The following is a 16,534-nucleotide window of genomic DNA, read 5'->3' as shown; positions in this document are numbered from 1 at the left end:
AGTATTCGACTATCAGTGGGCTGTCCCAGGAAGAAGCAAGACGCGATCATGAAGTTGGCAGGCAATGCAATGTTAACAGGGCTAATTCAAGGCCCCTACAGGCGGACTTCCTCACTGTGCACTGAAGTGCCATCCCGTTCAAAGTAGAAGATACGGAAAAGAATTAAAAGAACAGAGTCGTTTTATTACAATAAATAGGGCGGCGACGCTAAAGTCGCCGGTTATTTTCAGTCCACAAAGGGCAGGGACTGCCGCAGCGGCGAGTACTCGCACTCGGAGAAGAGAAAGTGGCAACCCTGCCCGCTGAGTCCTCCCAAGACCGCCTCGACGTAGGGTCCCCCAGCGGCGCCCAGGGCGCTGAAGACGCGCAGCACTAGGGCGAACACGTGGTCTCGCTCGACGGCCTTCTCGGAGACCTCGCAGATGAAGCGCAGCTTGCACTCGGGCTCGTGCACCTTGATGTAGGCGAACGCCGAGTCCGAGACGTCGGCCGCGGACACGCTCTCCACGAGCGATCCCAGCGAGCGCACCCGGCCGGCCACCGTGCCGCTGAGGCCGAGGAACAGGTAGGCCAGGCCGCCGAAGACCAGGTACAGCGCCGCGTACACCAGCACCAGGGGGAAGAGGAAGCGCCGGGTGCGGCCGTCGCCGAACACGATGAACACCACGGCACACACGTTGATGGTGAAGGCCCCCACGAAGATCACCACGAAGGCCCGCACCATGTTGGCCATGGACTCCACTTTGTCGTTCACCAGGGCCAGGAGTTCATCCACTGTAAAAGCGAAAGGCGACATTTCATTAACCCGAAACAACAACAACCACAAAAAATTAGCAGTGGCTTAGAGCTCGGCTATGCCAGGATATACTGTTCATAGGTTTCATGGTTGTCTAGGATTAGCTGATTATAATGTTTACTGCTGCTAAAACGATTTCGAATTCAATCCAATGTAATCCAGTCCAGTCACTGCTCCTCGCGCGTGCGCAGCACGGTTTTCCAGGAGCCACGCGAAACGGCTATCAAGCGGCTCCGGTGCACCGTCAGACTTGGCTACTGCGCAACGGAGGCGCACAGCTGGGCACGCGCCGGCGCGTCTGCCGCGGCTATGACGTCACTCCTCTGGAATGCGCAGGCCGGCGAATGTGCAGACACAATTCTCTACACACCCGTACTCCAATTAGATTGAATTTCCAATCCAATCCAATCCAATGCTCCTCGCGCTTGCGCAGCACGGCCCTTCAAGGTCCACGCGAAACTGCTCAACCTCGGCCAGTGTAGCTTACGCTACAAAATAACCATGCACCGCTCCGTCTAACGACGACGATGGTTGAAAGCGAAGCTTTCTCGTAATGGATGCCAATACCACGGTGCGCGTACGCACCACTTTTCTAGACTACCCACAGCGACTCTCGGGTGTGCACTCCGTAGGCCTAACGTATCGATTCGGGGTGTACAGCGCGAATCGGTACCTGCTGCTTGGCGTTCGCTTCGACCCCGTCGAAATGGATCAGTCGGACAGACGCTGGCTCTATAACGCGAGGGACCCAAGTTCGATTCCACCCACGGCCATTCATCATCATCATCAGAGAAAGTTGGCTTTCCTGCAGGGCGTATCGGCGTACAACTGAATCAGTGAGGACACTAAAGCTTCGTTTTAAATTGGTGAGGGTTTAACGCGCCGAAGCAACACCAGCGTAGAGTGAACTAGAAGTCTAGTTTACCTAACCAGCGCTATGAGGTGTGCTGTAGTGAAGGGCTCCGAAACTGATTAATTCTTATTACCTGTTCATCTTTAACATGAGCCGAAATCTCTACACACGGCATTTTCGGTTTTTGCCCCCATGTCACAAGCGGCCACTGCGCCGCGATCGAACCAGCGTCCTTCAGCTGCTTAAGCACAGCGCCTCAGCCGCTGTGGTGGGTTTCAACCTGAAACCGGGTTCATGGCCCGTTTTTTTTTTCACGGGAACGCGCAAAGTTTCTGTTTTTCAACTTAAGTAATGTCGGTAAAGATTTTTAAGATGAATGAAAGGGCTCATGCTCCACAACGCATTGTCAATGTTGGCTTGCAAAACACCGCGTTTACTGGAAGATGGAAATACTCGTCTTTGGGGTGTTTTCCAAAACTCTTAACGGACCAAAATGATACTCATGCCAGTGGAATATTTCTTATTACAATCTGTTATGGCATGTCCGAAATTCACGTAGTGAAGAAAATATGGAAATTTTCCTCCGACGTGTAGCTTCACCACAACGCATGCCCGCCAGTGGCGTCCGCATTCTCGCAAAATTTATTAATTTATCCTCCTCTCTTGTTGGTTATTGCACTATCGCCATCGGAACAATCGGAAGCGCGCTCTTATAGGGACCGGTCACCGCTCAGAGGGCGCGATGAATAAAGTACACCCAGCGCCGCCCCGCGGAAGCTTGAGCTAACTTTGGGTTGGTGAGAGCCAGACGGCGGGCGCGCGTTCATATATTCGGCACCTCTCGGTTGTTTGTTTTTGCGATTCTGCGATTGTTTTAGATGCGACGCTGAGAGGAGCATCTCTTGCCGGCGGCCCTGTCCTGCGTCCCTCGTCGTCGTCGTCCGCACAGCTGCGTCTCTCCTCCGCTCACCCCCTCTCCTCTCGCCGTGATTGCGCGCCCTCTCCCCCAACATCTGTGGCGCGCGCAGTGAGGCGCGCTCTCTCACTCCGCCGGTGGGCGGCGCTGCGCGCGGCGCAAGCGCGCTGTGCTAAGGTCCTTACGCTGTGCGCATATGCAGCGCCCTCTCCCTCCGCGGTCTCCTCTCCTTCGGGCGCGCTGCGCATTAAGCGGAGTTAAGTAGCTGAGTGCCGCGCTCCGGCCGGTCTCTCAGTCGACGGTCGTCCGCGCTACGCTTGCTCTCTCTCTCTCTCTCGCTCCTCTCCTTCGGGCGCGCTGCGCATTAAGCGGAGTTAGGTAGCTGAGTGCCGCGCCCCGGCCGGTCTCTCAGTCGACGGTCGTCCGCGCTACGCTTGCTCTCTCTCTCTCTCTCTCGCATTACCCGACGATTGCTCACGCAATTCGAGTAATCGACCCAACGGAAACGCACAATGGAACCCCCTTCAGCGTCGCATCGCACCAGGGTTCCCGCGAGGGGAGGTGGCGTAATTTTTTTTTTGAAAGGTGTCTCGTACTTGAAGACAGTTCTGGCAAATATTTTCCCCATGTGTGCGATTTCCGGACAATTTTGGGACTGAACTACTACCGTCTTCGCGTGCGCGAGAAGTTAGATTGTACGTTCCCGCGCGCGTGTGCGCCATGAAAGAAATTGGTGGGACACACATCGTTGCGAAGTCCTATTCTCAGCAAGAGAAGCCTTTACATCGCCAATTCAGGTCAGTATTAATATTTTTCTTGTTTTACAGCCTAATAAAGGGACCCCAGCGTATACAACGGCACTCCACGACAGAAGCGTTTGTGTTGTTTCCTCTGTTCGCGCAACCACACTGCAGTTACTTTTCTGGTTGCCCTTCTTCAGCTCGATTGGTGTTGTCACTAATTAACAACGGATTCCAAATGTTATTAGCTGATAACAAAGTAAACGGAGTTCACACAGTTGGAAATCTGCTGCGGACCTGCGGTTGTCTTTACGAAGATTCCGTTTAGTTTCGGCTGCTATCTTGTGAGTCGTCTCAGCGGCTAATTGTGATACAGTTTATTCAGGCCATTCAGAATACTCCAAAAACGTACTTCCTCCTCCTCCCCCCCATCCTCTGCTTAAACAATAATAACCTAAACTTTCAGAGTACGCAAAACGCATTAAAGAAGTCAGCGCGAGTGAAAGCAACCTTGCCTTCGATAGCTTGCCACGCTCTCGCATGGAATGCGTGGCCGAACTCTACACTTCGGGGAACAAAGTAGGGCAGTGAGCGGGATGCGTATTGACCGTCTTTTGCTTGAGGCATCACCCGCGAAGTGCTGTGAACATATTCTTGTGGCGCCTTTTGGCATCCATTCGGTGCCGTGAATGTCGCTAAAAAAAGGTTGCTGTTGATAAAACAATAGTGGCGGAAGCCGTAATACCTTCTGTTACGCACACACTACAACGGCATGCGATTCATCGCAGCGCGCGATGTGTACGGAACACTGAGAGCAAACGTTTTGGTTTTGCATGACGTGCGCTGAACGGCCGGTCGCGACATCCACCGACCCAGAGTTGCTAAGCGGCGGCGAGAGATGGCGCAGCAGTCGCGCGCTAACTTCAGTGTCCGGTGCCAGCCAGGAGATTGTCCTATAGGTGGCGCCGCTTAAGTTAGGGGGCGCCACGGTCAAATTTCTATAGAGGGGAAACAAACGATAAAAATACAGGGATTTCTATAAGGCACTGGTCGGTCAAACAAGATTCATTTAATGTACGGGGAAATTATGCGCAGTGGGGCAGCGGAAATCTACGAAATACACATCAGGCATTAGCCTGCAATGCTTCCCGCAGGCGGAAACCCAACGCAAGCTCTCGATATCAAAGCTGAAATTTTGAAGGAACGTTGGACTCTGTCTGTAGTACACTTCAGCGCAGAGTGTTTCAGGAACATCTCAGACTGAAATGAAAATAACAGCGCAGAAATCACCGCAGACACGAAAAGCCGACCCAAAAGGCTTTGCAATCATTAACGGCCGTGAGAAGACAGTGGCTTTTTTTTTTAAAGAATAGCTGTTCCGTTGGACAGCATCCGTGGTGAACACGACAAGCCACCGAAAGTTACAAGTTTTTCGATAATTCCCATTGAACGTTCCGCCTTACCGGGCACAAAAGAAGTTTGGCTCTAGGTTACTTTTGATGAACCCTGTGTGTGCGTAGTAAGTTCCATACCTATGAATTGAGTCGCGAGTCAGTGCGGCAATTTATAAGGCCCCGCTTGCGAAGACGATTGATACCCCACACTCCACGCTACGCCGAAATGAAACTTGAACTCGCCAAAACTGGCTCTAATAATATTTTTTTTTGCTAGCAACCTTCACTTCAAAACAAGGCCCGCGAGAGTGGTCTAAAAACGCGTTCATTTTATTGAACACGCGTACAAGTAACATCAGCGCCGAACACCTGCAACGCTCACGCCGCAGGCCACCGTTAAAACAAGCTGATGTTTCCAAGATGAAAGCGCTGATGAAGAAATGCCAGGATACGGCTCAAAAAAAGAAGAGCACAGCACAATAACACAGAACGATTTCTTTTCAATTTTGCACCTGTTGCGCAGCAGTCAGGACCGCGGTACTTACAGGTAGCAACGCAAAACGGGCTCTTTGCGCGGACGACCCGTAATCCGCACAAAATAGGCAGCGCTACACGTACCACACAGTGTTGTGTGAGTCCATATTCAATAGTCATTAGACGTCGCACGGAGAGCCGGCAGCGCATATAAGACGGGCGAGCTGACACGCAGGCAGTGATGGAACAAGCACAGGTAATTGAAGGCAAACCACGAGATGTACAGTTTCACAACTCCATGGGACACACTGCACACCGACACAGACGAGCTAACTCAACGAGCGATAAGCGCCCATTTCCCACCCAGCCTTAGCACGTCGAGAAAACCAGTACGTTTGAAACAGAAGCTGTCGCCGCGACACGAACACTCATTGGTCTAAACAATCACGCGACCCGTGGCTGTCTGCAAATAAATGCCTACAAAGAAAGACAAGTTGACGTTGAGGCAGACGATACGGATAGAGTGAACTAGAAGATTAATACGGAGGGGGAATCTGGCCGCCGCCTCCACCACCCCCCTCTATTCTTTCCCCGCACTCTGCGCTTATTGGGTGGTCGGAATCAATACAAACAGACAAAAATTCGGGAGGTGACTGCTCTTTTTGTTCCCCTCTCCTGAACGACAGCATGCGAAGAAAGCGCGGGCAGCCGTTTTTTTACGCGAATTGCGCGCGTCGGCGTTGCGCGTGCGTTTTTTCGACGCCCGCGTCGACGATTCCGCGCCCGCGGCAGCAATCTGCCTTGGCTAGATTTTGACGCGCGTCGCTCGCAGCAGTGGGAGGAGCCTGGCGACTTGCGCCAATGGGGAGGCGCGCGCTTCATGGCGGCGGTTTCAAAGCACTCGAGACAGCCGGTTGGCTCCGCCGGGGATCTTTAGGCTTACCACCCTGGCAGATATTGCTTGGGCGCATTCAGTAGCGACGCGGATGATGTTTTATAGTACCGTTTTCACCCACATTATAAGCTCCTTTACCGCTCAAGCAACTTCGTGCGTGTCTTGAGCAGCATTTCAGAGAGCGCTCAGAAGCGGTCGCTCGAGCTCCCGACGCCACTTCGCGGCCGAAGCCGCCGCCATGTTTCCGCCGCCTGCCGCGCCGCGCGTATTGTGCGGGTGGCTCCGCGGGCGGCAGCGGCAGCGCGCCTGTGGCGTGCGCGGCGCGTTTTCGCGAGCAGAAAACGCTCCATGCGGTTCACGCTTTAGGCCAGTTCGGTCGTTCGGTGGCTCTTATAAAGCGTGAACCGCATGGAGCGTTTTCTGCTCGCGAAAACGCGCCGCGCACGCCACAGGCGCGCTGCCGCTGCCGCGGAGCCACCCGCACGCTGCGCGCGGCGCGGCAGGCGGCGGAAACATGGCGGCGGCTTCCGCCACGAAGTGGCGTCGGGAGCTCCAGCGACCACTTCTGAGCGCTCTTTAAAATGCCGCTCAAGACACGTACGAAGTTGCTTGAGCGGTAAATGAGCGTATAATGTGGGTGAAAACGGTACTATAAAACATCATCCGCGCCGCTACTGAATGCGCCCAAGCAATATCTGCCGGGGTGGTAAGCCTAAAGATCCCCGGCGGAGCCAGACGGCTGTCTCGAGTGTTTTGAAACTACCGCCATGAGGCGCGCGCCTCCCTATTGGCGCAAGTCGCCAGGCTCCTCCCACTGCTGCGCGCGACGCGCGTCAAAATCTAGCCAAGGCAGATGCTGCCGCGGGCGGGGAATCGTCGACGCGGGCGTCGAAAAAACGCACACTCCACGCCGACGCGCGCAAATCGCGTGAAAAAACGCTCCATGCGGTTCACGCTTTACATCCGCGCGCGATTAGCGAACTCAGCGGAGCTTTTCATGCGAATATAACCAGGTCAGTGTCGCGCGTATTTGCACGTGTATAGTGTGTGAAAGCCTGTGAAGGTATTATAACTCTGCCGCCTTCAGCGTCTACTGTGTGGGACTATGTTCAGTGAGGGAGACAAATTTTTGCACCTGTCGGGGGACCAGTACACCGACGCGAATGCAGTTTCTTACCAAACTGGAATTTCATTCGAACGCCGAGAACTAAACAACGTTGGAGACTCCGCTCCTCTGTTTCTTCTTTTAGTTACTTTTCTGGTGCAGCAGTTGTACGGATTCCCATAGCCATGGTAAGAATGACCGAGTGCGGCTGCTCTCCTAGAGGGGCGGCTGAATGCCAGGTAAGCGGGGTTTTAGTTCGGACAAAACGCTGCAAAACAGCGAGCAAAATGATCTCGGGAAATGTGTACAGTTGGAGTAATTCTTTCAGATGAACATACACTCAAAAGTGCTCCCTAGAATTGGGTAAATGGCTAAATGTCGTTCTCCTGAAATATATAGTACGACTTCGGCCATGTGAAAAAGCCTGTGTCGTCTGCTTTGTTTCCCCTCTATTCAGTTTCTCGTTGGCGCCGCTAGGGGCCCACTGTGGGAAGTGAGAGTGTCGAAGATAATAGCAGCCGGTCCCGCCTGAACAGAGATTAGATAAGCGGCACCGGACCCCTCAGAAGCTAAAGGCGAGCTATTCTGCAACTTGCCAGCTATCTGCACCGGAGGTGCAGGAAAACACGGCATTGGCACGGGTGCTACTGACTAATTGCAATTTGGAGCAATTTTTGGAGCACGAATATTTAGGTTTTGGATCACTTTTGGAGCAGCCAAATACAAGTTTTGGAGCACTTTGGAGCAATAAATTATGAATTGTATAGAGACATATAGGAGGGTTTTTTGGGAGGGAAATCGCAAGTCAAAATGCGTTGCATAGAGAATGAAATGCTGCCAAAGAAAAACTAGTAAATGTCTAAAATTAGGACACTGAACACAGTCACAAGATGATGACAACTTGTTTATTTGAAATGAAACTGATGACCCCACTGCACTGCATTCTAGAGCTTCTGCAATTCTTCATTGACAGCTGCCAGCTTGGCCATGTTCTCGGCAAGGCTAGAATCAGCCTCAGAAAGTAGCACCTGGCCACATTCAACATCATCCATGTTCCTCCTAGTCACACCAGACTTGACTAGGCTACAGTCATTGACTAGGCTACTCGACGGGCGGGACTACACGAAATGCGCACGAAGTCGTTATACATATGAGTGCGCGTTTTTGGTGAGTGTCATTCGCACGTGCCTTAATTGTGACAGGTGCACTCGGAATGACTTCGCGCTTTACAGCGGTATAAGCTTTCTCACTAAGGTTGCGAACATATCATTCACAAAGGCTTACTTTCTTCACTGCATCTGTGCACACAGACCGCTGTCCGGGTCCAACCGCAAGGTAAGGAGGCCGCAATTATGCTACACAAACAGTTCCTCCAACAATACACGTCAACCGCACGTGAACTGGGCAATGGTCTAATTAGTGTCGCATAATGGCGGCGATGGGAGCAGTCATAGTTGATTTTACCCAACCGGCCGAACCGCTTCCGCTCACTGACTAGCCAGAGTCACTGTAATTATTATTAATGACTCTGGCAAGTCAGTGAGCGGAAGCGGTTTTGCCGGTTGGGTAAAAATCAAGACAGACTGCTCCCATCCAATACGGCAATCCTCGCTGGTGTCGCTTCGCAGCTGCAAACGGATCAGTCTGTCTTGATTTTGCCCGACCGGACAAACCGCTTCCACTCACTGACTAGCCGGAGTCATTATTAATAATTACAGTGACTCTGGCTAGTCAGTGAGCGGTAGTGGTTTGGCGGGTTGGGTAAAAACAACTATGACTGCTCCCATCGCCGCCGTAATGCGACACTAATTAGACATTTGCCCGTGAACTGAGTTGCTGCGAGTCACAGAGAACGCCCAGGACAGCCGTTCCGCCAACGCGCCATATCGTGCGCTATGGACGTAAAATAACGGCGTTTCATGCAGTTCAGTTGGCTGAGACGTGAAATGACGTCATTATTTAAAGAGTCTGAACCCGGCCTAATGCGATACTCAGCCGCACGTGTACGGAGTGGTACCTGTGACAAATGCGACAAATGGCGCCGAAAAGCAACGCCTACAAGCATACAAGGCCCGCCATTCTCGGGCTGTTTTGGTACACCCGCCAGGGGGCGGTAACAACTGACAAAAAAATGCAGGCAGTCATTTCGGAGCACACTGGCGCAATATTTTGTGTTTATATCAGTTTGGAGCAGAGAATTTGCCTTGGCGCAAACTGGCGCATGGATGGAAGCCCTGCATTGGTCTTCAATCTTTTTATTTATTTATTCATATTACCTGCAGCGCCAATAAGGCATTACAGCAGGTGGGTATATGCAAACACATGAATACGATTCATCACATGGGGAAAAAAGAAAAAGAAAAAAAAAGAAAACTGACATGAGAATAAGTGGTAGAAATCTGCACAATAGCGCGTCAAATGTACAAGCAGTGTCACAATGAAAAATTTACATGTGCGACAAAAACGTGTGGAACAGAGCATCAGATGTAGAATTAACAATATTACTTGGTAGTTTATTCCATTCCCCAATGGAATGGGAAAAGAAAGAACCCTTGTACACATCAGTACGGCAATCAATTTCACGAATTTTCCACTCATGGTAGCGTCGCTTAGATACAAAGTGCGGGGGTAGTAAGAAAATTTTAGGATCAATACCAGTCTTATTGAAACAAATACGATATAGTAGTTCAAGTTTGTGATGCAACCGACGTTTACTTAATGTTTCCCAGCCCAACTCTGCTTTAAGTGATGTAATGCTAGTGCGAAAACTATAATTTTTAGTTACAAATCGGGCGGCGCGGTTCTGGACGCGTTCTAGTAGTGCACATAAATTTTCAAATTGTGGGTCCCACACGGCGCAGGCGTACTCCGCAATGGATCTTACGTTGGTGAAATATAAAAGTTCTTTAACTTTTGGAGGAGCATCACTGAAGTTGCGTTTTAGAAAGTTCATACATAAAATGGCAGAAGGCGGCACAACTGACCAGCTCCGACCCCCACTCCCCGCGCAGATTGGTGGAGAGGGCCCAGGTAGCCAGCGCAGGCCAGGGGATCCCGGTGTAGACGAAACCCCCCCCATCAGTACATAACAGTCGCCTAGATAAAGTTCTCCTCCTTCTCCTATGCGCTCTACATAGGGTGTGGGTTATACGCGGAAAAACACGGTATCCTGAACCAACCTTGCTATTAGCAAATGGTACAAATAAGAAAAGCAGACAGTCAGCTTCGTTCTTTTCACATCGCGTTAGGAGGACTGTTCTCGAACGACATGAAAAACGATGACGCTGCGGCCTGAAGCGAGAGCCCGACATGCGCACGGAGAGCGACGCGTTTTTTTGGCTCCCCAGAACCTTCATGACAGCGCGGGATGGTTTCCCGGAAGGGAAAACTTTTGCGGAAACGCCTTGCTCCCGCACATGTGTTTGGCCCTCGCAGCTGCAAGGAGGGTGCGTGCCCGCAGGCTCGCGTACAATGATACTACCGCGAAGAAGACAGGATGGGTGATTTCAGCGAGCGACGCGCCTGTGCAGTGAAGGTCATTCACCCCCTTCGGTGCACGACAGCCGTGCCGGTAACTGACGCATGACGTCACGAAACTACAAACAGTGGTCAAAAAATCCCTCTGAGATTTCAAAAACCAATTCTAAGCCTTGATTATGCATTTAAACGAAGTAAAATGTGACCTAATTAAAAATTACGCGTAGTAAATACCGTCAAATTACACGAATGTGTAAATTACTTTTCGAATCTTGAATGATTTGGTCACCGCAGCAAGCTTTGTTTGCCAAACGAAGGATGGCGCCTCATGGAAAAGCACTGGCTCAAGCACTACGCTCAAGGACTACGCTCAAGGAATATGCCTTCGAAACCCTGAAACAGTCGCATTCCCACTCAACTCAGCAACGCCCCGCAGCTGCACGTTCTCTTGCCCATAAGCGCAGCTGTCAACCGTATTTGTTCTGTAAATGAGCCATTTGATGTTTTTGCTGTGGAAGCGCTGCAGAAAATTCAATAGCTCGACCAATCGCTTTGCGGAACTGTTGTTATGATCCAGAAGTAGGTCAAATGCTTTTCTGTATTGCCGTCACAGCCCAACGCCTCTGCTTTGCGGTTTTCGGGACAGCCGACAGCGCACGCCGTCCATATGACTTGCCTATTTTTAAATTTCACAAGGAGGCCGGTTGAAAGTAATGTTTCCACTTGCCTGGGTTGCTCATGACGTTCGTGGTATGTAGTCGCGGCACGATTTGCGGGGCTTATCGAGATTTATCGAAGACGTGTAACGGAGGTGCAGAACGCTTTAGGAGAGCAAATGGAGCTGCAGCCTTTTTGTTCGGAGCTATGTAAATGTTGTGTCAATGAGAAACAGTTTGCGCATTGAAATGTGTACACATACATCCATTTTAAACCCTCTGCTTTTTTCGCGTATTGTTAATGATGTAACAATGCATAAAATTTTAAGAAAGTGTTCTTGTGCGCAGATAATAAATTAATCACCGGTTTTGTCTTACTGATTGTTGTGAGCAAGAAACCGATACGGCGAACCCTTGTTTACTTCGCAGCTTAGAAATTATTCGTGTAAAATGCTACTAAATTTAACCGTGCCACAGGTGTAAGATAAAGAGCAAACTCGTTCCTTTCACAGGTTAGAAAATGTTGCAATTGCACGAGTAGACGCCACAAAAGTGCTGTTTGACAGTCAGCTTTCTTTTCGACGTCGACTTGAGGTTCCGGTTTTAGGTTGTCGGGAACCCCCCGCTTGAGACGGCAGGTTACAACGTCTCTCTTGCTTAAATTGGAATCTGTGTTCGGAGTCGGCAGCCTGATTGTACGAAATCCGAAAGAGCCTTGTTCGAATAGTTGATGATATACCCCACAACAGTGGAATGTATTCTTACTAGAATTGCCTCACGCAGGCGATGTCTCATCAAAGCTTTGTGCCGGCAAAAATAATCGTAATGAGTCTCCTCCCCCTGGCCGCATTAATTTGCATGCTCAAAGTGATTTCGTTGCAAACATTCTGCGATGAGATGATCAGTGATGTCGGTTTTCTCCTCCCCTCACTGTTTTACTGTCATGTCCAAGCATGTGTGAGGTAGGATTTTTTTAGGGCGAACATGTTGAACAGATGTTCACTTCCATGTCTGATAAGACATCAAATGCGCAGGTCACCCCTACCACATATAAGAGTTTCCGCAGGCTGTACATCTCTTTCATGTACGGACAGAGTAGCACGCGTGCACAAAGGTGGCCTTTTAGAGTACGCAATAAACATTCGCGAATGAATGGATGATACCCGGCTCTTCGCGCGTCTCGTTCGTACAAAATGGCAGCAGTAGGAAGCGATGAGACACCTCCACGCACTGAAAGCGACCCATCAAAGCGCGCACAGCGGCTGGATGCAGCGTCTTGCCAACTGACGTTTGCGAAGAAACGTGGCGTAAAAGAGCTTGTGCAAGCAGCGTCGCCTCTTTGCCACGGCTTTTTCCCGCGTCCAGATACCGCGCTGTCAGTAAGCGCTCCGAGCGTGGCGCAGTATGCACACATTTGCATTGTTCGTAGGGGCTGCATGCGCAACGTGAACGCTTTTGAATCGCTCCGGGCGCACAATACAAACGCCGCTGCTGGCCATCCCACCGCTAAGGGTTGCAGTAAAAACATCGAGGTGCCCGTCAGCAAGGACGCGTAGCCTTGAATTCTTTTTTACCTCACATAAAAATGGAATGCTGCATTGTGAAGAGCTGGGTTTCTTTCTGTGATAATACCAACCCCGTGTTTACACTATTTTTGACCCCGCGAGCAACGAAAAACTGGTGTACATATCGGGTCTCGCCAGACTCGGGTGTCTCGACCCGAACAAATACGGCCAGCAAGCGAAACACACAGCGTTAACCCCTTCCCCACAGGTATACGCTTTTACTTCGGCGCGCGCACGCAAACACGAGACCGCGGCTCAAGTAGCGCATGCGCAGCAGAGCATGCACCGAAGCTTCGTACTTACTTGCAAAAGCGGCGTCCAGAAGCACCAGGAGTACGATGGCGCAAACCACTAGGACTCGGTGGCAGTTCATGTCGCAAAACGAACCGCGCACAAGCGAGCTGTCAAAACACGCGCGGCAGTCCCGAAGTCGTATATCCCGGCTGCGCTTCGTCGTAGCCGCTGTTGAGGTGCGTGTGTGGTCGACGATGACTTTGCGTTACTGAGGCCAACAAGGCGACAGCACTTTTGCCGAGGGGGTGGCCGGTGTGTTTGGGCTGGCGTTCCGGGAATCTGAGAAAGGCACTGGACGGCGAAACCGGGAGGTTTCCGGCGGTCAACCGGATTTCAAAGTGGAGATAAGGGAGCGGGGGAAGGGGGAGCTTGGCACGGCCTTATATCAACCAAACGCTCTCGGCAGTTTGTCGAACGCCGGTGGAGTGTGCGTGGTGAACAAAGGAGTCGGGCCTCCCGCTTTTCCCCTTCCTGGTTGGGGGGCTTCCATTTTTAAACGTAGCGTGTCGCCAGGTTCGAGAAGCAATGTATTTCCTTCTTCTGGTGTCAAGGGTGCGTCATCAGGCATTCCAAGGCCTACTTTGCTGAAGTTGAAGGACGTTTTCTTTTCGTTCCGTACCTTGAGCGACCACGCTCCCCCCTTTTCCCCCTCGCCCTTCCGGTAAAGTGAGACGGGAACAAGCCCACTCGTCACCGGAAAACTCGTCATAGGCCAACTCGTCACACCGGCCTTTTGGTACAGTGCCATTCTCGTGCAAGGCGCCTTTTCGTCGCATGGATTTCGTTACACCGCGGCCGGGTGAACAAAAGCCTAGAAGTCCTGACCGGAAATCGGCGTTGAAAGCCAGTCTGAGGCTGGTTTCTACAATGGTAAATTCGTTACGGCTGTTTAGGAGGGCGTGTTGAGGTTTGTGTGACCAGCAGGTGTGCATAAATAGCTGTTTTTTTTTTCTTTGGGGGGAAGGGGGGGGGGGGGGAGGCAGAGAGATCAAGCCAACCTGCACTTCTTGAAGTGCTGATCGTCAGGGGAGTTGAGGTGGTGTACGCCCGTATTTTCGCACGTACACCCTGCCCTTGCATACAACCCGCAACCCCACTTTCAGTGTGCGAATAAAAAAAAAAAGAAAAATTGGCGACGCTTGCACTAACTCGCGCAAGGCTTGAATGATGGCTAAGCTGGAAGATTTCTTTTTATGTAAACACTGAGAGATACCCCATCAGGCATTGCATTAGGTTTCAAATTGTTTATTTGCTGATTTGATTGATTGGGGGGGGGGGGGGGGGGTTAACGCGCCGACGCTGAAGAGGTGATGAGGCGCTTCGTAGTGGGTGGCTCCGAATTCATTTTGACCACCTGGGGATCTTTATTGTGCGTGCGCCGAAATCTCGAACACACGACCGTTTGCGCTTTTCGCCTCCATCAGAAAATAAAGCAGCCGCGGCCGGGAATCGAACCCGCTTTGGGGCTCAAAAGCATAACGTCATATCCACTGCCCCATCACGGCGGGTAATTGTTTGTTAACATGTTCCGTTGTCGATTTTCACGGTGGTAGTAGTAGTCATCGTCGGACAGCACCCCTCCCCTACGGCTCGCACGCAAATACCAAGATGTCAACGATCGCATCGCAAGAATCCTGGCTGATCACGACTGCGGAGTCCCAGTGAACACGCTTCGGAATATTGCCCGCAACATCCGCTTCTGAACTGATGCAGTGAACAACGTCGAAACCCAGCGTTGAAGACGCCTACACAACGAGACAGCGAGGCAGCAGTGCAATAATACAAATAGTACAGCAGTACAAAGCGAGTGCAATAAACATTTTTTTATTTCATGCACAACCTGTTCACTGCGTCGTTTATAACAATTTGTTTACTTTTTCTGCGTGCCATTTAATACAGATTTGCATGCAATTATCAATTTAATACAATTAACTCGGTATGACGGCATAATCACCTAACTTCCTACGTCAAAAACTTTGAAAGAACACTCGCTCGCATACACATCATTTTGAAATGGGCGACGTATATATAGCAGGCGGAAACATCGCTTTAGAAAACAAGCTGGTAATGCGAGTTTTCCGTGTGACGAATATTCCGGTGATACGAGAATTCCTCGTACGAAATGCCCTGTGACGAGTTGGCATTCCTGACCAGTTTACCTGTGACGAGTTGGCCTATGACGAGTGGACTTGTGACGAGTGGGCCTAGACCCAGTGAGACGACTTGATGACAAAAGAGTACTTGAAAGGCGTGTTTCTGAAAGACGCCAGCTGTGTTCGCGGGTGTAGCCCGAAAGAACCCATTCCCGTTTGATCCCTTCCCGTTAGAACCCATTCCCGAAACGCCCTTCCCGCTTGACCCGTCCCGTGTGCGCCCGTTCCCGAAACGACCTTCTCGTTTGGGCGCTTCCTGTTTCAGCCCGCTCCCAAAACGCCCTTCCCGTTACAACCCGCTCCCAAAGCGCCCTTCTCATTTGAACCCGCATCGTTCCAACCCATTTGAATTTCTGAAAATATGCGTTACCGTCTTCGAAACTGTTCCCCAAAATGTGCTTACAAGCAACGGGTCACGCACTAAAAACTTGTATGCACCAAATTTTCCGGAATCGACCGATATTTCCAGCCGATAAAAGTTTCCGAATGCCTTAGGCCGGTCCTGCCATCTTGACACAAAACTTGTAGCGGCGAAAATGTACTATAAGGATATCCAATATCTTGAGGAATGCACGCATTGGATTTTTCTGCAGTTGGTGTTCGTACGTGCGGCTGAAATGTATTTATCAGCCGCTCTTATGCTTATTGTTTGGAGCGTAGCTTTGTCTTCGGGTTCGTGAGATCTATAGATGAAAGATGTCCGTAGGAGATACTTTAAAAAAGGCAAAAACATGTGCAGAAATCTGAGAATTGGCTACAAATGCCTTTCCTAAGTGAGTAATGGGCAGGTATTTTTATTTATTTATTGATACTTTACGGCCTGGTCGGGCTCATGCAGAAGTGAACATAAAAGCACATCAGTATTGGTTGGCGTAGTTTAAAAACGCCCCACAGAAATAAGCAAAAGACATAACTATGTAATAGACGCAAAGGGATCCGAGCAAGGATATTCATTCGTAATGTATTCCAATTTTAAAATACGACGATTCAACCAGAACACATATTTACAATACGTGGGGAAAATTCTTCTAACGATACCGAGTTCACTGTTTGTTCAGTTAACTTATTCCAGTAAGAAATTGCACGAGGAAACAAAGAGAACTTTGGAATAGTAACTCAGCTGATTGGCTGCCTAATAGTCTTACTATGATGTCTTCTTGCTGAACGTCTGAAAGGCCCTTGGAGGTAGTATTCCCGCGACAATTTTAAGTTTAA

At 50.5% G+C, this 16,534-nt stretch overlaps 1 protein-coding gene across 1 annotated transcript; it reads right to left on the bottom strand.

Annotated features, from left to right (window-relative positions):
• Positions 1-163: 163 nt before the first annotated feature.
• Positions 164-13,634, bottom strand: LOC144151420 (uncharacterized). Its single transcript, XM_077682463.1, has 2 exons — positions 13,176-13,634; positions 164-775 (listed from the first exon to the last, which is right to left on the bottom strand). The coding sequence occupies exons 1-2, from the start codon at positions 13,243-13,245 to the stop codon at positions 228-230; spliced, it is 618 nt and encodes a 205-aa protein (XP_077538589.1). The 5' UTR covers positions 13,246-13,634; the 3' UTR covers positions 164-227.
• Positions 13,635-16,534: the final 2,900 nt, after the last annotated feature.

The sequence above is a fragment of the Haemaphysalis longicornis genome, unplaced genomic scaffold (genome assembly GCF_048455015.1).
Source record: "Haemaphysalis longicornis isolate Haplotype H1 unplaced genomic scaffold, Haemaphysalis longicornis Haplotype H1 scaffold_9, whole genome shotgun sequence".
NCBI classification, from domain to species: Eukaryota; Metazoa; Arthropoda; class Arachnida; order Ixodida; family Ixodidae; genus Haemaphysalis; species Haemaphysalis longicornis.
This window is presented reverse-complemented; position numbering and strand designations above follow the sequence as displayed.